The sequence below is a fragment of the Erythrolamprus reginae genome, chromosome Z (genome assembly GCF_031021105.1).
Source record: "Erythrolamprus reginae isolate rEryReg1 chromosome Z, rEryReg1.hap1, whole genome shotgun sequence".
Taxonomy (NCBI): domain Eukaryota; kingdom Metazoa; phylum Chordata; class Lepidosauria; order Squamata; family Dipsadidae; genus Erythrolamprus; species Erythrolamprus reginae.
In genome coordinates, this window is record NC_091963.1 from 5,193,781 (window position 1) to 5,220,018 (window position 26,238).

Here is a 26,238-nt window from a genome sequence, read left to right on the forward strand (position 1 = left end):
TGGCTACTGAGCCACCACGGATGTTTCTCCACCTGCACGATTTTGCTTAGCAACCAATGTATGAAGGTGGACTTCCCAGGGATGTCCTTCCAAGATTTTGGGATTGCAGGCCTCTGTTATGATAACAACCCTCAAAACCTTCGAGCAATGTTGCTGAAAATCGCTTCAATTTAGCATTCTGAAGGTGAGGTCCTAAAACAGGGATGTCAAACTGGATTTCCTTAAGGATCAGCATTATGGTTCTTCTCTGCAGGCCGCCTCTGCAGCACCTTGCCAGCCAAAATGGGGTGCGTGGGAGGCACGAGAGGCCCCCTGCACCCTGTTTTTCGCCTGGACAGCTTCCTGTAACACCTGTTTTGGCTACTAGAGGCACCATTCACCAGTCATTTGCCATTTCCAGGTTGGCTGCACAGACCAGATTTAAGCACCCCGTGGGCCGAATTAGATCATGGAGACCAAGAAGGAAGGTCATCATTCTCCTGCATGGTTTTTATGCAGCTGGTGTTTGGAAGCACCTTCTGTCATATGAGTCCCAGCGACCGGTCAGGTCCCACAGAGTCGGCCTTCTCCAGGTCTCGTTAACCAGACAATGTTGTTTGGTGTGGTCTAGGGGAAGAGCCTTCTCTGTGGGGGCACCAGCCCTCTGCAATCAGCTCCCCCCAGAGATTTGCACTGCCCCCACTCTCCTCGCCTTCCACAAGAGTTTTAAGACTCATTTATGCCCCCTGGCTTGGGGCAGTTAGGTATTGGCCCCTGGCCAAGAATGATTGTATGGTTGTGGTTCAAATGGGTATGATTGATTTTTAATATAACTAGGGATTTTAGACAGTTTATGGAGCTTTAATTAATTGCATTTAGCTTATTGTATCCTACTGTTTCTTTTATATGCTGTAAGCTGCCGCGAGTGTGGCAACCTTGTTTATTCCTTTCCCTAACAGTATCCTCACAGCTTATGGATTGTAATTTTAGTAGTATTGACAATGCATAATTGATAGACTGGATTTTATCATGTATTTTATCTATTTATCATTCTATCCTACAACTTTTGGTTGTGTATTCACTGTGTTTTTATTTGTTTTGGCCTATGACTGTAATAATAAATTTGAAGCTGCCCCGAGTCTTCGGAGAGGGGCGGAATATAAATCCAATTAATAAAAATGAATAATAAATTACAGTATGCCCAGAGGTGGGCATCACAGACTGTAACAACCGGTTCGCCCACCACCGGAAATGTGAGCATGCATGTCAAAAAAGGGTGGCGTGAATGTGGTGTAAAAAAAGTCAATTCGCTTGCACGTGCCATCCACGTATGCATGTGGCGTCAAATACACAGTGATATATGTGCCCAGCAGGTCGCAACTATCGGTTCACCCAAACTGGTCTGAACTGGCAGCAGTCCACCACTGACTACACTCAACCTAGTGCCAACATTGAGACTTCAAAAGTGAAAACCTTCAACAGAATTGATCTTCATGAGGTTCAAGGATATTCCAATAAAAATTCAAGAGCAATCTACTTATCGGTGAAAACCAAGACCCATCTTAGATCTTTATACTGGCTGTCTAAGTAGCCGTCCAGATGCTACTTGGGATGCCAGCATAAATGGACACTATTTATTTATTTTTCAAACAAAAGTTACAAATCTGAACAGAGAAAATGAAAGAAAAAAAAAACCCACCCTAAAATACGACAGGGATGATAAGCACCTTAGCGTTCCTATGCACGATGCCTTAGGAACCTGTTAAATATGGGATGTGCCCAGAAGTTAAGTTGGAAATAAAACTGTGAAAGTTAGTAGCTGAGACAACTGACTCGAAAAAGATAATTTTGACTTTGACGACTCTATTACAAAAATTGATATATTTTTTTACAATCAAATTTAAAGCAGTTTACATTAAACTTAGAACTGTTGCTCACAGGCATTGCATTTTGAATAGAATAGAATAGAATAGAATAGAATGGCTAAATGTTTTGCCGTCATGTACCAAAAGTGGGGGGGAGCGCAGGAGGGTCATGCATATGTGTGCCCACACCAATAATTCAATGTGACCTCTGCGCATGCATGCACAACAACACCCCCACAACACCCGATTTTGGCACGCGATGGCTCAATGGATCCATCGATTAGGTCCCACAGAGTCGGTCTTCTCCGGGTCCCGTCAACTAAACAATGTCGGTTGACGGGCCCCAGGGGAAGAGCCTTCTCTGTGGTGGCCCCAACTCTCTGGAGCTAGCTCCCCCCAGAGATTAGAACTGCCCCTACCCTCCTTGCCTTTCGTAAACTCCTCAAAACCCACCTTTGTCGTCAGGCATGGGGGAATTGAGATATCTCCCCCAGGCCTATATAATTTATGTATGGTATGTTTGTAGGTATGTCTGCTTAAAAATGGGGTTTTTTAACTATTTTAAATTTTAAATTGTATATTATTAGATTTGTTATGAATTGTTTTATTGTGTTGTGAGCTGCCCCGAGTCCACGGAAAGGGGCGGCATACAAATCTAATAAATAAATAAATAAATAAATAAATTAAGCATGTTTTTCACCCCCTGCATGCTCCATAGGCCTGGGGAGGGTGAAAATGCTCCCCTCGAGGCCAGAAACAACCTCCCAAAGCCTTCGTGTGAGCACTTGACTTACCTCAAAAGAGGCCACGTGGAAACTTCTGGGAGAGGAGGTGGCGTGGCCAGCCAAAAATCATCTGGCCAGCAGCACATGCATGCTGGAGCTCATCTATGGCAATGGCTCCCATGCCACCACATATGGCTTCATGTGCCCCATGTGGCAGGCATGCCATAGGTTCACCATCATGGGAATAGATTGTTCTTTATTGGCCAAGTCTGATTGGACATACAGGGGATTTGAGTGCAGGAGCCCTCCATGTACACACAAGCAATGTCATAAACCCTGATCATAATCATAATGCAATCATCACAAATCATAAAATACAACACTCAATGATAGTCATCAGATACTAAATAAAAGCAATCCACATAAATCATAAGATACAAACAACAAAACGTTAGTCATAAGATACTAAAGGGATAGGCGATAGAAAAGATGAAAAAGATAATAGTAATAGGGCCTTACTACATGATTTAACATCCTCAGGCATAAGACAGTATTGTGAGAATTAGTTGTTTAGCTGAATGATGGCATGGGGGAAGAAAACTTGTGTCTAGTTGTTTTGTTGTGCAATGCCTTACAGCATTGTCTTGAGGGAGGAAGCTGAAACTAAACTAAAAAGCTTTTTTGAAACTAAAAAATTCATTTACAGCTAAGACACTACTATGTACAATTTTGTAGGTAATACCTAAATCTGGCTGAGAGTATCACAATTCAAAAGTATCTAGCCCAAGATTTTCAAGCCTTGTAGCATAAAGTATTTTATTGTGCACCTGCAAACAAATTAACCTCACTGCCTCCTTCCCATACCCCCTTATCTTTCTTGGAGATCTCAATCTACCTCATATTAACTGGACCCTAAACGAATGCACGACTAAACCCATCCACACAACCCTATGCAACACTGTTAACAATCTGGGACTTGGTCAACTAGGAGCAAACAATACTAGACTCAACAACTGCCTCGACCTCATATTCTGCAACAGCTCCTCCCACTGCTGCCCAACGCCGAGGATGCCCCGCGCCCAGCCCGGCTATGGCAGCAGGCAGGCAGGCAGCCCCAGGCGCGGCGGGGAGAGCAAAGGCGGCTTCGGCCCGGGCGAGGCCTCTTCTCCTCCGGGCGGGTGGCGTTAGGCGGCGTTGTGCGGCAGGCGCGGCTGCCCGCGTCCTGGGGGCGCCCGGCTGGCCGGCTCCGGAGGCTGCGGCTCCTCCCGCTGCTGCCCAATGCCGAGGATGCCCCGCGCCCAGCCCGGCTACGGCAGCAGGCAAGCAGGCAGCCCCAGGCACGGCGGGGAGAGCAAAGGCGGCGGCGGGAGTAGCGGACGCCTCCCTCGCTTTTAGTACCGTGTTTCCCCGAAAGTAAGACATATGTCTTACTTTCAGGGTATGGCTTATATTAGCCGACCCCCCTGAAACCCCCATATGTCTTACAATCGGGGGGGTCTTACTATCGGGGAAACACGGTATAACTAGGGATTTTAGAGTTTATGGAGTTTTAATTAATTGCATTTAGCTTATTGTATCCTGTTTCTTTTATATGCTGTAAGCTGCTGCGAGTGTGGCAACCTTGTTTATTCCTTTCCCTAACAGTATCAAACTGAATATAGACCTCACAGCTTATGGATTGTAATTTTAGTAGTATTGACAATGCATAATTGATAGACTGGATTTTATCATGTATTTTATCTGTTATTTATCATTTTATCCTACAGCTTTTGACTCGGTCAACTAGGAGCAAGCAATACTAGACTCAACAACTGCCTCGACCTCATATTCTGCAACAGCAAAAGTGCAATTTATGGACTACAAATAAAAGAACCTTTTCCAATAGTGACCATAGCATGATAGACTTCAGCCTCAATCTTCTCCTTTGGAAGAATCTCCTTAATAATGGGACACCCAAGTACAACTTTTTAAAAGTCAACTATGAACTCATAGACGCTGACCTCTCAACTCTTGACTGGCAAACTCTATTTTTTGGCTGTAACACTGTCGATGACCTCTATAACATCATCTTGCTCGAAGTCAAAAAGCTATCAGATTACATGTACCACTAAAAATCACCATAACCAAGAAAAACAATCTATATCAATAAGGAAGCTACAGTCCAAAAAAAAAATCCCTCTGGCAAAAGAACAAAGCAGGCTATGTAGCTAACTTCAAAAACTGCTACAAAAATCTATGCCACCAAATAAAGACAGAATTCTTCAACTACCACAGCAAACAAGAGAAAAACCTTCTGTGCACCAAATCCAACTGCGCCTTCTACAACTTTGTAAATAACAAACTCAAGGATTCGAGACCCATCCCACCACTTAAAGGACTCAAGAGCAAAGAATGCTATGATGAAACAGTCAGAGCTAACTTCTTCAACGCATTTTTTGGTTCAATCTTTGTAAACAGCAATGGCTCATGCCCAAAATTTCGTTGTCAATTTCTCATCATTCCTTATCATCCTTTTCCTCCCACTGACTGAAACTTGTTGCTTGTATCCTAAGATTTTTATTAATATTGATAGTTTCTTCATTGCTTATTTGACCCCTATGACAATCATTAAGTGTGTTACCACATGATTCTTGACAAATGTATCTTTTTCTTTTATGTACGCTGAGAGCAATTGCACCAAAACAAATTCCTTGTGTGTCCAATCCCACTTGGCCAATAAAATTCTATTCTATTCTATTCTATATCACAAATACTCAAACAATAGACATCACTACATGGCCTAAAACCTTCTCTATCAATTGGGTCTTATGGGCTATGTGCATACTTCCTAAAAAAGCTCTCTTCATCCAGAGCTGAACCACTAACCTTTACTCTGTCAAATGACCTAAGTGCCAAATCCCCCTTCAACAATTTTGCCAAAAAGACTTCAAGGGTTGTTAACCTAATTTTACATAGCTTCTTCTCTGGTAATATCACGCTACTAACTGTTCTGTCTGGGTTCCCCCAGACCTCAACACCAACTGGAAAAAACAGCCAGACACTCTGGTAAAAGCCAAAAGTATTTTATAACTGGAAAAAATAAGCACAGAGGAAAACCTGTTCTTCCCAACAGACAGGATATAATACGGTACAGCAGGGTCCTGATGTCCAGACAATACAGCAAGCTTCTTGCTGGCACACACCCCCAAGGTTTCAATAGTCAAAGGCACAAACCAGGATTCCAAGACGCCAAAGTTCACAGTCAGGTCCCACGACTCTCAAAGATAAAACTCCACAAGCCAGGAAGGGTGGGTCTGCCTTTTAGCCTTTCCCAAGAGCACCACACCCAAACCCAGCTGTTGCCACTTTAATGCTGAAAGTATTTAGCCAATTGATTCCGTCTCTGAGTAGCTCTTCGTTGTCGCAGATCAATTATGGCTACAAAAAGATATTGACAAAATTGAACGGGTCCAAAGACGGGCTACAAGAATGGTGGAAGGTCTTAAGTATAAAACGTATCAGGAAAGACTTAATGAACTCAATCTGTATAGTCTGGAGGACAGAAGGAAAAGGGGGGACATGATCGAAACATTTAAATATATTAAAGGGTTAAATAAGGTCCAGGAGGGAAGTGTTTTTAATAGGAAAGTGAACACAAGAACAAGGGGACACAATCTGAGGTTAGTTGGGGGAAAGATCAAAAGCAACATGAGAAAATATTATTTTACTGAAAGAGTAGTAGATCCTTGGAACAAACTTCCAGCAGACGTGGTAGATAAATCCACAGTAACTGAATTTAAACATGCCTGGGATAAACATATATCCATCCTAAGATAAAATACAGAAAATAGTATAAGGGCAGACTAGATGGACCATGGGGTCTTTTTCTGCCGTCAGACTTCTATGTTTCTATGTTTCTATGTTTCTATGTTTCTATGGCTTGTGCACTTTCCTCTAAGGAATCCAGGCTGCTTGCTGGGGAGAGCTCCCCCTGGTGGGACTCTGGCTGTCCTCCCTCTTCTTCAGCCTGGGATTCCTCCTCCTCGTCTGTCTGCACCTCCTGTTCCTCAGCCTCTCCCTCTGAGCTGGAAACCGACAGAAGGTCAGCCGTTCCCGGAGGGGCCTCAGACGGAACCACAACACTAACCAGGGCATACAAAGCTTTCACCAGAACAATCCTTGAATACAGCTCATCCCTCTGGAGCCCCCACTGCATATCGTACATAAATACATTAGAAATTGTCCAGAGATACTTTACTAGAAGAGCCCTCCACTCCTCCACTCACAACAGAATACCCTACGCAACTAGACTTGAAATCCTGAGCTAAGAAAGCTTAGAACTACATCAACTTCAACATGACCTAAACATAGCTCAGAAAATAATCAGCTGCAATGTCTTTTCTGTCAATGACTACTTATTAGTACCCATCTCGTGTATATAAACAGCATTATATCTATGAATACTACCAATACGTACTTGACTAAATAAACAAACAAAGTGTTAATATCTCTTTATGAAGGCATTGGTAAGGTCATACTTGGAATATTTGCATTCAGTTTTGGTCCCTACAATGCAAAAAGGATGTGGAGACGTTAGAAAGAGTCAGAGAAGAGCAACAAAGATGATTAGGGGACTGAAGGATAAAATATACATAGAATGGTTGCTGGAATTGAGTATCAAGGAAAAGAAGGGGTGACATGATAGCAGTCTCCTAATAGAAACATAGAAGTCTGACGGCAGAAAAAGACCTCATGGTCCATCTAGTCTGCCCTTATACTATTTTCTGTATTTTATCTTACAATGGATATATGTTTATCCCAGGCATGTTTAAATTCAGTTACTGTGGATTTATCTACCACGTCTGCTGGAAGTTTGTTCCAAGGATCTACTACTCTTTCAGTAAAATAATATTTTCTCATGTTGTTTTTGATTTTCCCCCCAACTAACTTCAGATTGTATCCCCTTGTTCTTGTGTTCACTTTCCTATTAAAAACACTTCCCTCCTGGACCTTATTTAACCCTTTAATATATTTAAATGTTTCGATCATGTCCCCCCTTCTGTCCTCCAGACTATACAGATTGAGTTCATTAAGTCTTTCCTAATGTCTGAAGGGAGTGCCATAAAGAAGAGGGGGTCAGTTTATTCTCCAAACCAGCTGAAGGCAGGACAAGAAGCAATGGATAGAAACTAATCAAGGAGAAAAGCAATCTGCAATTAAAGAGAAATTTCCTGACAGTGAGAACAATTAGCCAGTGAGACAACTTATCTCCACAAGTTATGGGTGCTCCAACACTGGAAGTTTTAAAGAAGATAGAGGATAGTCATTTGTCTGAAATGGTATAGGGTTCCCTTCCTGAGCAGAGGGTTGGACTAGAAGACCTCCAAGGTCCCTTCAAACTTTGTTATTCTGTTACAGAAGCTGGTATGCAGGTTGTGACATTTCACTGCACGATTGGAATGTGGAGATCAAAAGGCCAATTTCACATAATACTGAAATGAGTTTGCAATCCGAGCTTGGGGGGGGGGGGGGGAATAAAAGTAGGAAATTAAATTAAGGAGTGAATGACTTAACCATGCCAACATCTCTTTTTCAATTTCTGTTTCAAACAAGGCACTTCAAACAGCTTTGACAACACAGCCCAACAACGACGTAAGTGGCTTAATTTTGCCAGAATTATTATCCTTATTAGATTTTTTAAAATCCTGTTTTCATTAATTTATAAGTTACTTGAAGAGGTGAACTCCTTCTTCGTCCTATTTTCCCACAACCGAAACCCAGTGAAGCAGGTTGGATGAGAGAGAATGATTGGGCCAAAGTCAAACGGCTGGCTATCATGTTTTAGGCAGTACTAGAATTCACTATCTCCTGGTCATTGGCCGGGAATCACCCAGCTAGATTTTGTGCATAAAGTGAAACTAGAACTCACAATCTCCCAGCGTTTGGCCCAAAGTCACCCAGCTGGCTTTGTATCTAAGACAGGAATAGAACTCACTGAGCTGATTTTCAGGCCTAAATGGTACTAGAACTCACTGTCTGTTCGCTGGTCAGCCCAAATCACCCAGCCAGTTTTTGTGTCTAAGGCAGAACTAGAATTCACTGACTTTTGGCAATTGACCCAAAGTCACTGAACTGACTTTTCATGCCAAGCTGGAACTAAAACAGTTTCCTAGTGATTGACTGAAAGTGGAAAGTCCCACATTTTGCACATGAATGTTTACCCATCAGAATTTTGGCAAAATTCTCCCCTCTTCTTCCAGGATCCCCCCCACAATAATTGAATGAGAAGCAATTAGGTGGGGGGGGGAGGTGGACTATGAGACAATTTTTCTAGACTTACTATACTTGGCTAAAGTGACCAGATTTAAAATTGGGAAAGAGGGTCACCATTGTGTGTGGGAGAGTGGGGGCACTAAAAAAAATTCGGAATTTTTTTTCCACAAAAAAACCTTTTCTCTCTGTCTCCCCCTCCCTCTTTCTTACTCTCTTCATCTCTTCCTTCCTCCTTGTCTCTTTCTTTCTCTCTCCCTCCTTCCCTTCCTCCTAGCCTCTTTCTCTCTCCCTTCCTTCCTCTCCTTTTTTCTCTCTCTCTTCCTTCCTCCCTTTCTGTCCTTCTCTCTCCTCTGCTCTCTTTTTCTCTCTTTCTCTCTCTCTCTTGCTATCTCTCTTCCTCCCTCTCCTTTTTCCTCTCTCTTCCTTCCTCCCTTTCTCTCTCTTTCTCTGTCCCACTCTCTTTCTCTCTCTCTCTCTCTGTCTAGCTCTCTTTTTCTCTCTCGTACACCACATATAGGGGGCAAAGTAGGAGCAGGAGGGCGCCGGCAGCAGCGGCACCAGGCAGTAGCCGTTGGGCATCGGCGGGGCAGTCAGCTGCGAGCGAGAGCTCCAGGACAGAGGCACCGACAGCGGCAGCTGGACGTGTTACTGGACGGTGTACATGCTGGCGCTGCGCTAGGCATGGGCACGAGGCTGGAACTGCCCCACTGCCTGGGCCGGGAGGGAGGTGCTAGCTCCATGCCCATGCCCAGCGCAGCACCAGCATGTACGGCTTCCAGCAATATGTCCAGCCGTCACCATCGGTGCCTCCACCCTGGAGCTCCCGTTTGCAGCTGACTGACCCACCGACGCCCTGCAGCTATTGCCCAGTGCCACTGCTACCGGCACCTTCCCGCTCCTACTTTGACCCCTGCTTGGCAGCACCACCATTGCTGCCCACCCCACTGCCCCGTGCCTGCCAGAGCTACCTGGCCTTGCTGCCCCTGCAGGTCCACCTCGGGCCCGAGCCCTTTCTGCTGCCCGAAAGCTACAAAGCTGACCTGCCGCTGCTGGGCCCCAAGGCTCACCTACTGCCGCCACCAGAGACGCTCCAGCCGGGTGGGGCACTGCAATTGCGGGAGAGGCCGCCTCTGTAGCCGAAGGGTGGAAGCTCAGCGCCTCCTTGGAAGGGCTGTTTGCTCCAAACTTTTTGCAAACTTTGCCAGGCTTTGGGACTGGGGGGGGGGGGAGGAACCAGCTCCAAATCAGGACATTTTTGAACCACCGCAGGACACAAGAAAAATCATTCAAAAGCGGGACTGTCCCACTGAAGGCAGGATGTCTGATCACTTTATAGTTGGCCTACAGATATTGATACCTAGTAAGTGCTGAACAGAGATAGGTTAATACTTGGATTCTACAAAATGTGAATTCTATAAAATTCATATTTATAGTAACAATATTTATAGCAAATCACATTTATACACCATTCAAAGGAGAAAATAAAAGTGCTAAGCGGGAAGCAAAAGACAAAGAGTCTACATGCAGATAAGCAGGGATTAATACCAGACAAACAAGCCAGCAGACAACTAAACCCAATCAAGGAACTACTAACTAGAAAAGCACACCTCACCAACAGAGGCAGGACTAACTACTATACAGGTAGAACATCCATTTGTTTAATGACCATCAAAGTTGCTATTGCACTGAAAAAAGTGAATTATGAGTATTTTTCCTACTTATGACAGTTGCAATATCCCCACGGTTACGAGATCTAAATTCAGACCCCTGGAAATTAGCAAATATTTATGATAACAGTATCCTGGGGTTAGGTGACACCCCTCCACACACACTTTTTCTGACTTTCTGACAAGAAAAGTCAATGGGGAAACCTGATTTACTTAACAATTGCATGGATTCATTTAACAACTGGGGCAAGAAAGTTTGCAAAATGGGGCAAAACTCAATTAACAGCTGTCTTGCTCAGCAATGGAAATTTTGGGCTCAAATTTTGGTTGTAAGTTGAGGACTGACTCAAGGACTACCTGTATATAAGCAAGAAGCAAGCCCAAACTCACAAGCACTGGTGGTGTCACTTTAATGACACAATTGTCATTAAAAATTCCAAACTCAGACATATAAAGTTATTTTGAATGGCAAAGGGGAATTAAAAACAAAACAGGAACTTAGTAGATAAGATATAGACATTGCATGGTTACCCCATATATAAATACAATCTCATTGTGAGAAATGGGTTAAAATATATGGTTTTAGCAAAGAGTTAACAGAATCAGACCATATATTAACAGGAACAGACCAAAAAAGTGATAAAGAAATTATATTGTTATTTATTAAGTATTAAACTTGAAAGTGAGCAGGTAAAGGAGACAATGATTGCTTGGGCTAAAAACTTTGGACAAGCACAAACTATGGAATAGAAATATTAAATTGACTATGTCAACTGCATATAAATTCTGTATAAAATGTTTTATAGATGGCATTTTGCACCGGCAAGACTGGCAAAAGTGTATAAAGATAGATCTGCTAAATGCTGGAAATGTAATCAATCATCTGGTTCATACTACCATATGTGGTGGACATGCCCAAAAGCTAAAAAAAAAATGTTGGACAAAAATACAAACTTGAACTTGGTTGGAAAAAATGACAAAGCAACTCATAGACTTGAAAGCAGATATATTTTTGTTGGGCATTCTACTGGAAAAATATGATAAAAGCAATATATCTGGTTTTACATGTACTAACCGCAACTAGAATTGTATTTGCGCAGCATTGAAAAAGTGATGGGATTCCGTCAGATGAGAATGTAATTAAGAAAGTATTAGAACGTGCTGAAATGGATAGATTAGCGCTTATTATTAACGATAAAGAAGAAATAGAATATTTTTTTATATGAGATGTATTTAATCAATGGCTAGACAATGGAAACAGAAATTAGAACAGAGGATGCATTAAAAAGAGATGTTAATGTGGAGAGTTATTAAAGAAGTTAATTTTAAGTATTATTATATTATTGTGATGAATACTATAATAAATATGTAGATTACAACTGTTTGAAAACAATTATATCACACACTGCTTGACAGAAATTGAATGTTATATAAATAAAACATGAAAAGGAAAATCCAAATTCAGAGAGGAGCAAGGATTTCATGGGAATGGAGACCACCAAGAGATGTCTCAGAAATTGAAAGCCGGTCCAGAAAAAAACAGGGGCAAACTGTCTCCATAGTTGTTGCATGGAACGCAACCCAGACATGTGTCCATCAGCAGAGGCTTCATCATCGTTAGAAATATGCTTCTCAACCTTGGCAACTTTAAAATGTGAGGATTCCAACTCCCAGAATTATAGGGAATTGCATGCTAGCTAGAAAATTCTAGGAGCTGAAGTCCAGACAAGCTATCTGGAGAATTCTGAATTATAATGTTTTACCTTGCCAGGAAGCACAGAGGGCAAAAAACCAAAAAAGTCAGATCTGTTTTTCCCCCCCTTCCTTGGCAGCATTTCTTTAACCTTTACCTCTATGCATGCTCTCTGTCTCCCTCCCGTAGTTGCCATAGGAAAAAAGTTAACAAAAGTTTCCAAGTCACAAAATTTAGCCACAAGCTTGGAAACAGTTCCCTTGAGATTACAAAGGATTTCTACACAAATGGAACGACACCAAAACACACAATTAGGACCTTTTTGTCCTACACATAAAAAAGCATATCGCTACCGCCAACTCTCTAACAGACTTAGAGAGTTGGAAGGGACCTTGGAGGTCTTCTAGTACAACCCCCTGCTCAGGCAAAAAATCTTATACCCGTGATGGTGAAGGTATGACACGCGAAACGTTGAAGAGCTCAACTCCACTGCATATGTGTGAATGCCTCCCGCCAGCCAGCTGATTTTCTGGTCAGACAAGCTCATGCTTTCTCCTCACTTTCTATGGCCCATGCCTTCCCAGATCTCTGGAGATTCCCCCCCAGCAATGATTGGGCACGCAAGGCTTTCCTCCGCTCCCAGCTCCGTTTGGGGAAAGAGCCTTTTTCCTCTTTTCATCTCAAACCTATTGCAATGTTGTTTCTCCTTTTGGCAAATCAATCTATCTATCTATAAAGCCCTTCATGGCATCGGACCAGAATATCTCCGGGACCACCTTATGCCGCACGAATCCCAGCAACCGGTTAGGTCCCACAGAGTTGGCCTTCTCCGGGTCCCGTCGACTAAACAATGTCATTTGGTGGGACCCAGGAGAAGAGCCTTCTCTGTGGCGGCCCCCGACCCTCTAGAACCAGCTCCCCCTGGAGATTAGAACTGCCCCCACCCTCCTTGCCTTTCGTAAAGTTCTTAAGACCCATCTCTGGCATCAGGCATGGGGGAACTGAGACATCTCCCCCGGGCCTATACAGTTTATACATGGTATGTTTGTATGTATGTTTGCTTTTAATAATGGGATTTTTAGTGTTTTTTAAATTATTAGATTTGTTCTTACATTGTCTTTGTTATTGTGAGCCACCCCGAGTCTACGGAGAGGGGCGGCATACAAATCTAATTAATAATAATAATAATAATAATAATAATAATAATAATAATAATAATAATAATAATGTTGATCTCATACCGGACCTTTGTAAGGAATGAACTCATGGCTAATTTCTTCTGCCCTTTGGCCCATCCAAGAAGACCGCAAAACTGCATCCTAAATGGTCGACAGATTCTCCCCCAGCACAAATCCCTCTGATAATTCATCTGGATGCTGAGATATTTTACCAACATACAAATTTTACCAACAAAGAAGTCCATTGAAAGAATACTTCTTCCAGCAGTGGAAGAGGAGGAAGAGGAGGATGGAGGAGGAAGAAGTGGAGGAGGATTTAGGAGGAGGAAATTCAAGTAATTGCTGAAAATTTCAGGCTTGGAAACCTGTAGACCAACTGTTGGTGACTTGGACCCAGGTTTTGTAATCTTTAAAAAGTTTAGCTGACAACTCTCTCCTTTTGGCAAATCTATCTATCTATCTATCTATCTATCTATCTATCTATCTATCTATCTATTAGATATGTATGCCGCCCCTCTCTGAAGACTCGGAGCAGCTCATAACAAGAAAACAGTACAAATCCAATAGTTAAAAACAATTTAAAATAATTTAAAACCCTTTAATATAAAAAACAGTCATACATCTCAGACAAACCATACATAAAACAGAAACGGCCCAGGGGAATCAATTTCCCCATGCCTGACGGCAGAGGTGGATTTTAAGGAGTTTGCGAAAGGCAAGGAGGGTGGGGGCAATCCTAATCTCCAGGGGGAGTTGATTCCAGAGAGTCGGGACCGCCACAGAGAAGGCTCTTCCCCTGGCTCCCGCCAGACAACATTGTTTCGTCGACGGGATCAGAAGAAGGCTAACTCTGTGGGACCTAACCAGTTGCTGAGATTCGTGCAGCAGAAGGCGGTCCCGGAGACATTCTGGTCCGATGCCATGAAGGGCTTTGTAGGTCATAACCAACACTTTGAATTGTGTCCGGAAACTAATGGGCAGCCAATGCAGACTGCCTGCCTACCTACCCACCCACCCACCCACCTACCTACCTAACTACCTACCTATCCAAATATCTACATCTATCTATCTTCCCCCTCCCTCCCTCACGCTCCAAAAAACCCCTGACATGGGTGAGCTGATTGGCTGAACTAAGAATGAAGTGGGCAACCTTCCATTCCAAATGCGAAAAATTAAAATCTAATAGTGGCTCCCAGATCTTCTCCATAGCTGGGCTTTTTCTTCGATCCCACCACACCACATCAAGATAAATTAGAATAAGAAATTGGGAAGGCAAAGAAGCCGACTCTTCTCATCCAAATGTTTGAGATCCTATTTTTATTTTTCTCAATAGAATAGCAATTTGCAAACTCAAAATTTAGGGCTGCAATAATGATAAAAGGAGATGAAAACTGGGGTTCCCCATGCATTCTTGCAGCAGTTAGTTTTTCCCAGAGGCAAAAACAGACAACAAATGAAACTTTCCTGAACAAGAAAAACAATCCAAATATCAAGATGGACCTGCAAACCAGCCTGCAAATCTTTGTCTAGCCAGAGATGGTGCCCATGAGTTTAGAGCTTCCTGCCCCCTAGTGGCCACAGATAGGTTTGCAGTCCAAATGTGGAGCTTTGCAATAATTCTTCCAACATTTGCCATTACGTTTGCTAACCAAGTGTCACTTTTTTAAACATTTTGTTCCTAGGATAGGGAGATTGCTTGCTTAATAAAGCCAGCAAATGATTGTTTATAGTATTCTGTTTCTGTTCTCTGTTAGGAAGAAAAATGGATCCAAAAAGCAGAGGAATTGGCCTGGGATGGCAACGGTCAATGAAATGTCTGTTCTCTCTCTTTCTCACTCGCTCACTGCATCTATTCATCAGCACTTCAGTCCTGCAAGTGCCAAGAAGCCTCTCCAAAAATGATTTAGATACATAAAACAATTGAACATTAAAAGATACGCCTAAAGTAGCAGAAAGATAAAAGCCCAATGTGTTCTGACTTAGGATTGCCAAGGAAAGATTTCTCTAGGATCCAACCGCAAAAAAACCCAGGGTTTTTCAGATGAGTTAGAGTAAAATAACTGAAACTTCCTTTCCCTTCATTTATCCTCCCTTCTCCTTCCCCTTCCTTTCCCCTCTTTTTCCTTTCCGTCCCTTTCTTTTTCTTCTCTTCCTCTTTCTCTTTTTTCTTTCATTTTCCTCTATTTATCCTCTTTCTTTCTCTTTCTTTTTTCTTTTTCTCCCTCTTCCTTCCTTCCGTTGAGCTATAGCACTCTGCTCTAGCCCAGAAGTGATGATTGCTTTTGTATTGGGATTTTAATTGTTATATACGGTACTATTTTTTATCATTGTACATTGCCCAGAGTCCATCAGGAGTTGGGAGGCTTATAAATTTAATATAACTTAAACTTACTTCCTTTTGTACATTCCTTCCTTTCCTTTTCTATCTATCCCTTCTCTCTCCCTCCCTCCCTCCTTCTTTTCATTCATCCCTTCCTCTCCTTCCCTCCCTCCTTACTTTCCTTCCTTCTTTCCTTTTCTCTTTGGCTTCCCCACTGTTTTCCTTCCTGCAGCCACAGATGGCGAGATCTAATGGGCCAAGAATGGAGGTGGATAAACTGTAGGATTTCGCCCCCAGAACAGAAGCCCTGATTTGCTATTGCAATTTAAAGATAATAAAATAAAAGGCAGATATCTAGTTACTAAGAAAAAGGGGCTCCAATATTACAACATGGGAAAAAATTGTGATTACCCCATGGGGTAATTTCCAGGTAGGGGGAAAGTTTTAAAATTCTATTTTATTTTTGAGAGCGAACAGCCCAGACAGACTACATTAATAGTCTTTTGCCCTGAAAAACAGAGATATCTAGATACTAATTAGCAGATACTAGTAGTATCTAGATACACTAGATACTAGCCCCTGGCTGATGAATGGAATGTATACTTGATTGTTTGAATGAGAGTGATTGATTTGTAACAAATTCAAGTTTTAAGTTAGTGAATTTAATTTTCATATTGGATTTAGGTATTTTTATTGTTCTATATGTTGTAAGCTCCCCCGAGTCTTCGGAGAGGGGCAGCATATAAATCCAATAAATTCAATTCAATTCAATTTATTAGATTTGTATGCCACCCCTCTCTGAAGACTCGGGGCGGCTCACAACAATAATAAAAACAATATAACAGTAAACAAATCTAATATTAAAAGAAAAGATATATAAAACCCCAACAATTAAAACCATACAGCACATACATACCAAACATAAAATATAAAAGCCTGGGGGAGGTGTCTCAGTTCCCCCATGCCTGGCGATATAGGTGGGTCTTGAGTAATTTGCGAAATAAATAAATAAATATCATTCCTCCTTTCTATGCAAACTGCTCTTCCTCTAACAATGGTTAGTCTAAGCAGCTTTCTGGTCCTCATTGTGTCTCTATGTCCTTTCCTATAACCTAGGGAAGAAAGTGTCTTCGTCAAGCAGATTTCATCTCATGATTTCCAACATTCCCTGATCCCACATTTGCAATGCTGCCATAGTGAAGATAATAGACATCTGGAATGAAGAATCGATGTTTAAACATCCAAATCAATCTGGTGTTTGGTTGGTGTTCTAGATAGAGACCGGCTGGTTGGATGGAGCCTGAAGGAATCTATCACTATGTGAAATACTTTTACTGTAACTCAATAACTAAGCATGGTGGGGGGTATTTTCCTACCTTCCTTCCTTCCTTCCCCAATTCACCTATCATTCTATCCTACTATCTATCCACCCATGTCTCCCATCTTCCCCTCCCATTCATCCATCCACCCTTCCTTTCATCTATCCATCGTCCTTCCATCCATCCACCCATCCATCTATCTACCCAACTTTCCATTCTTTCATTCATCCATCCATCCCTTTCTTTCATTCTTCCATCAATTTCTATCCTTTCAACAATCCCTTCCTTTCTTCCATCCCTCATCCTTCCATCTATTATCCATCCATCCATCCATCCATCCACCCCTTCCTTCCTTCCTTTCACTGTCCTTCCATCTTTTATCCCTCCCTCCATTCCTTTCTTTCACCCATCATCCTTCCATCCATTGTCCATCCCTCCATTTATCTATCCATTCATCCATCTTTTCCTTCCTTGCTTCCTTCCTTCCATCCATCCATCCATCCACCCATCTTTTTGAATTAAATTTAATTAAATTTATTTGACTTCTATGCTGCCCAATCCCAAGGGGACTCAGGGCTGTTTACTATAATAAGCCATTTCTTTAAAAACTAAAGAAAAATAAAGCAAATGAAAAGCTCTTCAGACATTAAGCTGGGAGATATAAAGGAAGGTTATATGCATTTCTTTTTTGCAAGTAGAGGGAAAAAACCAGGCTACCTGCTACCATCATTTGTAAATGAGGGAAAACTTTGTTAGGATATTTAATTTAGTAGCTGGAACAGTAAAGTGTACACTAGGCCAGAAGAGACAGTTGCAGTTGATTGATAGGAGAGTGCTGACTCCTGCGTGAGGCAATCTACACTATTATTGGCTGTTGTAGGTATGAAGGGGGCGTGTCCCTCCTTTCCCTCCTTTTTTCTTCAACATGTTGCTAATTTTACCTCATGAAATTCCTGTGTACCTAACTAATCTTATGTTCTTTCTTTTCTGTAGGACAAAAACTACTGAAAATTTGAACGTTAAAAACACATTTATATTTACACAAAAGACCAAAAGTTTGTGTCTGTGTTTCCGACGTCATCTGCACAATTCCATAACAAGCCTTACTACTTGGGGCCTCTTAGATGAAATACTCACAGGGACGGATGAAAGACTAATTTTAAAAATTACACAATTATTTATTTAACAATGATAAAATGTGTATAAAAATAGTTGAGGCTTTGATTGGACCACCCAAGTCACCATTTTGCCTTTTTTGGCCTTATCCCGTGGCCCTCTTGCCATGCTTCTGTCTGCAGCATGTTGAGGCCTAGCCTCTTCCACAACACTCGATCAGCCTGGTTTTAAAAGGAAGCAGATAAATAAGAAGCAACACATTGCTTAATTGAAAATATATATATAAAAAAAATGACGTGAGGGCTTTGGAAAAACTGCAAAGAAGAGCAACTAAGATGATTAAAGGCTTGGAGATTAAAACATATGAAGAACGATTGCAGGAATTATGGTTAGTCTAGGTGTGACATGATACCAGTGTTCCAGTATTTGAGGGGTTGCCACAAAGAAGAGGGGGTCAATTTATTTTCCAAAGTAGCAGAGGGCAAGGCAGGAAACAACAGATGGAAACTAATCGAGGAGAGAAGCAATCTGGAATTAAGGAGAAACTTCCTGACAGTGAACATAATTAACCAGTGGAACTGCTTGCCACCAGAAGTTGTGCGTGTTTCATCACTGGAGGTCTTTAAAAAGAGACTGGACAGTGATTTGTCTAAAGTGGTCTCCTGCTTGAGCAAGGGGTTGGATTAGAAGACCTGCAAGGTCCCTTCCAGCTCTATTCCGATTGATTGGTTGTGTTAAACTTTGAAAAATTTCAGATCGAAGCAAAGAGCAATTTTGAGCTGTTGCCAGTTGGAGCTTCACATGTCATAAAGCAGGGGTCCCCAATCCCCACGCTGTGGCCTTGAATCGTTCGGAACTGGGCTGTGGAAATGGTGGTCAAGTGCTTCCTCGCTTGTGCAAGAGGCAGCAATATGCATGCATGTGTGAATGCTCCATTTGGGTGAGGGGCACATGTGTGTCTGCTGCTCATGCAAATGGAGCTGTATGCGCATACTTTCACGTGGAACCATCCCTTCTCCCCTAAGCATAAAACTTATCAGGAAAGACTTAATGAACTCCATCTGTAGAGTCTGGAGGACAGAAGGGAAAGGGGGCACATGATCAAAACATTTAAATATGTTAAAGGGTTAAATAAGGTTCAGGAGACAAGTGTTTTTAATAGGAAAGTGAACACAAGAACAAGGGGGCACAATCTGAGGTTAGTTGGGGGGGAAGATTAAAAGTAACGTAAGAAAATAATATTTTACTGAAAGAGTAGTAGATGCTTGGAACAAACTTCCTGCAGAAGTGGTTGGTAAATCCACAGTAACTGAATTTAAACATGCCTGGGATAAACATATATCCATCCTAAGATAAAATACAAGAAATAGTATAAGGGCAAACTAGATGGACCATGAGGTCTTTTTCTGCCGTCAATCTTCTATGTTTCTATGTTTCCCCATTGGGTCACAAAGCTGGAAAGGTTGTGGAACTTTGTCACAAAGAACCAAGCGGACCCATTGATTGCTACAACTGACAGCTATACAGAAGCATGTGCCAAGGGGCATAGGTTATGCCTGAGTGTGCAAAGGACGTCCCTACATGTGCAAGGGTGGGAGATGGCCAAATGCTCGCCCTTTTTGGTCATTCCTATTAAAGGATGAAATCATCGAAGCATGAAAACTGAGAGGCTGTGCCCAGTGTCTCTTTTGTGCACTTCTTAAAGACACACTTCTGGAGTGGGCTTCCCCACACTGAGGTCTCTATTTGCCTTGCAAACTATGCTTATCTCTCCAAAGTGTTCTGCTAGAGAAGATAAGAGACCATATATGAGCACAGACTGTTGCTTTGAATCTCTCCGATGGAGCAGTCTGTTAGAGAAGATAAGAGTCTGTCTATAGGTAGAGCCCCATGGTTGACCTGTTTCTGTATTTGAAGGAGACACTTGTTTGTGTTTGAAGGGGCCACTCCCAATTTTAATTTCTCTGAGGGTAACTCACACAGCAGGAGGAGGAGGAGGAGGAGGAGAAGGAGGAGGAGGAGGAGGAGGAGGAGGAGGAGGAAGAAGGGAGGAAGAACTGCAGGGGAGAAAGAGAGGAGGAGTGAGGGGAGAGGAGAAAGAGAAAAATGATAGAGGGCAGGGGAGAAGGATTCCACTTGTTTAATTTCTGCCTGTTTCCTCTCTGTTGCACAACTAAGCTGCCAGACTTACCTCTCAATTTTCATGCTTTGATGCCCAACCAGTTTCACGCTAGCAAATTCTGGGTTCTACAAGAGTGTACTTCCAAACACTTCAAATTCTACCTTTGGAGTCTATGGCAAAGCATTTGACTTCCTGGCTGAACAAGGAATGCAGGTTGCCGACATCTGGTGATAGCCGAGGAGAAACTCCTCGGCTATCACAAGATGAACAACTCATCTCACCATAAGGCAGTTGGAAACCTGGAGCCCCAATATTTAACATTTGCCGTGTCAAGAGATAAATGTTCGTCCTTTGCAGCTTATCTCCCAACACACGAACAAATATGTCTTTATGTCCTCATTACCAGCCCAATGCTCTGCCCTACTCTTATCTCTAGCTATAACAGTTGTCGTTTGCTTAACCCCCCAGCTGTTAAAAAGCGCCAACTTTGGCTGGAGGCAAAATGTTATGAACAGTTCTGAGAAAAGAATAAGTTTCTGAAAACCTCTCAAACGAAGAATTTGCTCTTTGGGGTTCCACGAAATTAATCTCTGATTGGCCCAAGAACATCACCAACCTCCTCAACTCGTTTGGAGCAGTGGGTGGCCAATTCATGCTTCCATCACCCATGAGGACTAGAATCTTTACAAATCAACCAGGGCAGAAACAGCAGAGAAGAAGAGCTTCCTAGCCCACTTACCTTGTTGAGTCCCAACAAGTTGCCAGTCAGATTGGATGTGATGCCAGAAAGAATGGCGGTGCCCACCACGGCACCCAAGCACTGCGCTACGATGTACATGATTGCCCGGAGGATGCTGATTTGGCAGCTGAGCAGAAGACCCAAAGTCACGGCTGGGTTCAAGTGGGCTCCGCTAATGTGACCCACGCTTTGGGCCATGGTGGCGATGGAGATGCCAAAAGCCAGGGAGACCTTCACGTTGTCTTGAATAGCAGTGACGGTCTCGTTGGCCGACACGGGGAATTGGAAACCCAAGGCTGTGCCAATGCTGATGAAGATGAAGAGGCTCATGGCCAAAAATTCGGCCACGACAGCTCTCCAGAATGCTTTCTTCTTTAATTCACTAGCCATGATGTTCTTCTTTCTCCGTCTTCTTCTTTTTCCTCTTTGCCCTTTTCTCCTTTCCTCTCTCCCCTTCTCTTAAGGTCCTCTTGTAGCCTCCTCAGCTGGCTTCCTGCTGCCTTAAAAACTGGGAAGTGAGAAAGGCAGGAGAAGACGAATTATTTATAGGGTTCTGGGTGGCCAGGAGGAGGGAAGGGTGTTGTACAATGAGAGGAAAGAACCTCAAGCTTGCTGCTCACTGTTAAACTGATGCAAAGCACCATCCGCTGCTTGCCAATTTTTTTCCCCTCCCTCCCTCCCTCTTCCCTTAGCTTCTCCCACCCACAAAACTTTTACTCCTTCACTTCTTCTCCTTGTGCAGACTGCATTCTTTGCGGCGGCTGCACCGTTCTCCCCTTTTGAATAATTCCTGATTAATAATAATTAACAATTCCTCATCATATTCAGGCTTTTTCCTCATCTTTCACATATGCAAATACAGACACTGGCCACAATTAAAGCCCTTTTTGACTTTCTTAACCAGAACTGCCCTTGTTGAATTTTCTGGAAATGTTTGCAAGTCTCCCTTGCAAGGACCATAAGGTTGTGGGGGGCAGGGGACCTTCCCTGCCCTTTAAATATTTTTTTTTTAATGCAGAGGTGTAATAATGGAAGAGAGTGGTTAGTCCTTCACTTTTGCAACCGTGAGGGAGATAGAATTATTCTCTGCTTGTGCTTTTTAGGAATTGTGATTTTTTTTAAAAAATTCTCTGCTGACAAATGGTCGTTAGGGAGCTGGTCCCAGAAAGGACACGTTTGCACAGTCTGGGAAACAGGAAAACGCAGCAGAAAAAAATATATATGATTTTTTTTTTCTCTTTCTGTTCAATGCCAGCAAAAGAAGTGGGAACTGCCCCTCACTTGAAAAGAGGCTCCTATCAACTTCAGATCCTTAGAGGCTGCTATAGAAACCCCAGCCCAGAAGCGCACCCAGGAATTTGGCTCACTCCGTTTAAACTTTTTGAGTTTTATCTCGGATTCCTTCAGTAGCTTTTCAAGCCCAACTTGGTGACAGCAGATCTAGACTTGGGGTAAATTTTATTTGTATCTGGCATTCCTTCTGGGTGAGTAGTCTCTATATGGGAGCTGAAATAGTTTTAACAGTCCTGCCTAAGCTGTGATCATATTCAGATTTAATGTTGAAGTTTAGAAGCTATCTTCAGAATTATCCATTTGGTACAGATCAAACTGAAACTACTTAGATACCACAATGTGAAATTCAGGCAAGCCAGAATAAAAAGGCTTACAGTAAATTTTATATCAACAATGAGAAGAACAATTAACCAGTGGAACAGCTTGCCCCCAGACGTTGTGGGTGCAAATTGTGGACCTGCCCAAGACCCCTTCCAACTCTATTACTCTATTTTCTATTATTTTTAAGTTATTCTGCACTGTAACAGCATTTGATATAGGGCTGGAAGCAATTTCAAGCCTGGAAGAAAGGGAAAAAAAGAACAAAATGAAAAACTTAAAGTAGTGTGTAGAGCTGTTTTCCATCACCAGGGACTATACAATTACAGGCCAGGTTTCTACATCAAAAGGGAAGGAAATTCTATAGATGGTACAGTAAGTGTCTATTTAGGAAAAAATGTACAAGACAGCTTCTAAATGTATTTATGGTCCAAGCCTCGTAAAACCATATAAGTAATATTTTAGAATGTGATATGCCCTTATATCTAGGAGCAATACAAAATATATTTCTCTCACACAACAACACTGCAAGGGAGGCCGGTCTGGAAGAGATGGATGGGGTATAAGTCAGCCTGTGAAGTTTCATGGCCCAGCAGGGACTAAATAGTCCTTGACTTATTACCAAATTTTTCATTGCTAAGCAAAACAGTTATTCATTGAGTTTTGCCTCATTTTACAAGCTTTCTTGCCAATGATCTTGTTCAGTGAATTACTCCAATTTGTTTGTTTGTTTGTTTGTTTGTGTATTTATTTATTTATTTATTCATTTATTTATTTATGATTTATTTTATTTTTTAGATTTGTATGCCGCCCCTCTCCGTAGACTCAGGGCGGCTAACAACAATAATAAAACAATATGAACAAATCTAATATTTAAGTTAATTTTTTTTTAAAGTTGTTAAGTTACTAACAATGTTGTTAAGTGAATCTGACTTCCCCAATGCCTTTGCTTGTCAGAAGGTCACAAAAGGGAGCTGTGAGACTGGGATGCTGAAACTGGCATAAAAGTGGAAGTGATGTGCCAGTGCCTGGAGGCTGTTGGGGTCTGGACGGGTGTCAACAGACTCAAACTCAACCCTGATAAGACGGAGTGGCTGTGGGTTTTTCCTCCCAAGGACAATTCCATCTGTCTGTCCATCACCCTTGGGGGGGGGGAATTATTGACCCTCTCAGAGAGGGTTCGCAACTTGGGCGTCCTCCTCGATCTACAGCTTACATTAGAGAACCATCGTTCAGCTGTGGCAAGGGGGGTGTTTGCCCAGGTTCGCCTGGTGCACCAGTTGCGGCCCTATTTGGACCGGAAGTCACTGCTCACAGTCACTCATGCCCTCATCACGTCGAGGTTTGACATCACCGGTTAGGTCCCACAGAGTTGGCCTTCTCCGGGTCCCGTCAACTAAACAATGTCGTATGGCGGGACCCAGGGGAAGAGCCTTCTCTGTGGCGGCCCCGACCCTCTGTAACCAGGTCCCTCCAGAGATAAGAATTGCCCCCACCCTCCTTGCCTTTCGTAAACTTCTTAAAACCCACCTCTGCTGCCAGGCATGGGGGAACTGAGACATCTCCCCTGGGCCTTTACAGTTTATGCATGGTATGTTTCTTTTTAATAAGGAGGTTTTAGTGATTTTTAATTATTAGATTTGTTATATATTGTACTGTTACTGTTGTGAGCCGCCCCGAGTCTACAGAGAGGGGCTGCATACAAATCTAATTAATAATAATAATAATAATAATAATAATAATAATAATAATAATAATAATAAAAGACAAGTCAGTTGCCAAGTGTCTGAATTTTGATCACGCGACCATGGAGATGATGCAATGGTGGCAAGTGTGAAAAATGGTCATCGGTGATTTTTTTTCCCGTGCCATTGTAACTTCAGTCACCAAATGAATGAGTGTAAGTCAAGGACTACCTGTAAACAAATTCTCTTATGGTTAGTTATCTCTCCTACATTCTTTGCAGAGCTTCTTCCCAAGCTAAATGCAATATACATTTTTCCCATTCCCTTTGCAGTAACAACAACCTTTTGAGGTAGTCTGAGCTCAAAGAGGGAGAATGATACAAGGACCAAACATACACACAGACATACCATGCATAACTTGTAATGGCCTAGGGGGAAGGAATATCTCAACTCCCCCATGCCTGGCGGTATAAATGAGTCTTGAGTAGTTTACGAAAGACAGGGATGGTGGGGGCAATTCTAATCTCCGGGGGGAGTTGGTTCCAGAGGGCCGGGGCGCCACAGAGAAGGCTCTTCCCCTGGGGCCCGCCAAACAACATTGTTTAGTCGATGGGACTCGGAGAAGGCCAACTCTTTGGGACCTTATCGGTCGCTTGGATTTGTGCGGTAGCAGGCGGTTCCGGAGGTAGTCTGGTCCAAAGCCATGTAGGGCTTTAAAGGTCATGACCAACACTTTGAATTGTGACTGGAAACTGATCGGCAGCCAATGCAAGCCACGGAGTGTTGAAGAAACATGGGCGAATCTTGGAAGTTTTGCAAGTTATGTGAGTTTTACCCAGTGATGGGCTCCTACAGGAACGGTCAGGAATGCAGTTCCGGCAGCAAAATTTGGAGCTCCACCCCAGAGCACCCAATTTGAACTGAAAGATGTTGAAACAAAATGCATAAGCCACACCCACAGTGTGGTAGTAAAAGTTTTGGTAGCCCATCACTGGTTTTACCCCGTTTTCAACCTCCCTTGCCAGAGTTGTTGTTGTTGTTAAGTTAATGACACACAAGTTAAATGAATCTGGCTTTCCTATTGGCTTCGCTTGTCAGAAAGTCACAAAAGGTGATCGAATGACCCTGGGACATAAAAATGAGCCAATTGCCAAGAATCCAAATTTTGATTACATGAATGCAACGAAAGTAGGCATCGGACCAGAATATCTCCGAGACCGCCTTCTGCTGCACGAATCCCAGTGACCGATTAGGTCCCACAGAGTTGGCCTTCTCCGGGTCCCATCAACTAAACAATGTCGGTTGGCGGGCCCCAGGGGAAGAGCCTTCTCTGTGGCGGCCCCGACTCTCTGGAACCAGCTCCCCCCAGAGATTGGAACTGCCCCTACCCTCCTTGCCTTTCGTAAACTCCTCAAAACCCACCTTTGTTGTCAGGCATGGGGGAATTGAGATATCTCCCCCCGGGCCTATATAATTTATGTATGGTATGTGTTCTGTCTGGGTTCCCCCAGACCTCAACACCAACTGGAAAAAACAGCCAGACACTCTGGTAAAAGCCAAAAGTATTTTATAACTGGAAAAAATAAGCACAGAGGAAAACCTGTTCTTCCCAACAGACAGGATATAATACGGTACAGCAGGGTCCTGATGTCCAGACAATACAGCAAGCTTCTTGCTGGCACCCCCCCCCCCCCCCAAGGTTTCAATAGTCAAAGGCACAAACCAGGATTCCAAGACGCCAAAGTTCACAGTCAGGTCCCACGACTCTCAAAGATAAAACTCCACAAGCCAGGAAGGGTGGGTCTGCCTTTTAGCCTTTCCCAAGAGCACCACACCCAAACCCAGCTGTTGCCACTTTAATGCTGAAAGTATTTAGCCAATTGATTCCGTCTCTGAGTAGCTCTTCGTTGTCGCAGATCAATTATGGCTTGTGCACTTTCCTCTAAGGAATCCAGGCTGCTTGCTGG

At 42.8% G+C, this 26,238-nt stretch overlaps 1 protein-coding gene across 1 annotated transcript in view; it reads right to left on the bottom strand.

Moving 5' to 3' along the window:
• Positions 1 to 21,604, bottom strand: part of AQP1 (aquaporin 1 (Colton blood group)) — a 35,751-nt gene extending 14,147 nt beyond the window's left edge. The window contains exon 1 of the mRNA XM_070728029.1: positions 20,976 to 21,604. Coding sequence (XP_070584130.1) covers positions 20,976 to 21,365 — 390 coding nt within the window. The 5' untranslated portion in view covers positions 21,366 to 21,604. The remainder of the gene's footprint in view (positions 1 to 20,975) is intronic.
• Positions 21,605 to 26,238: the final 4,634 nt, after the last annotated feature.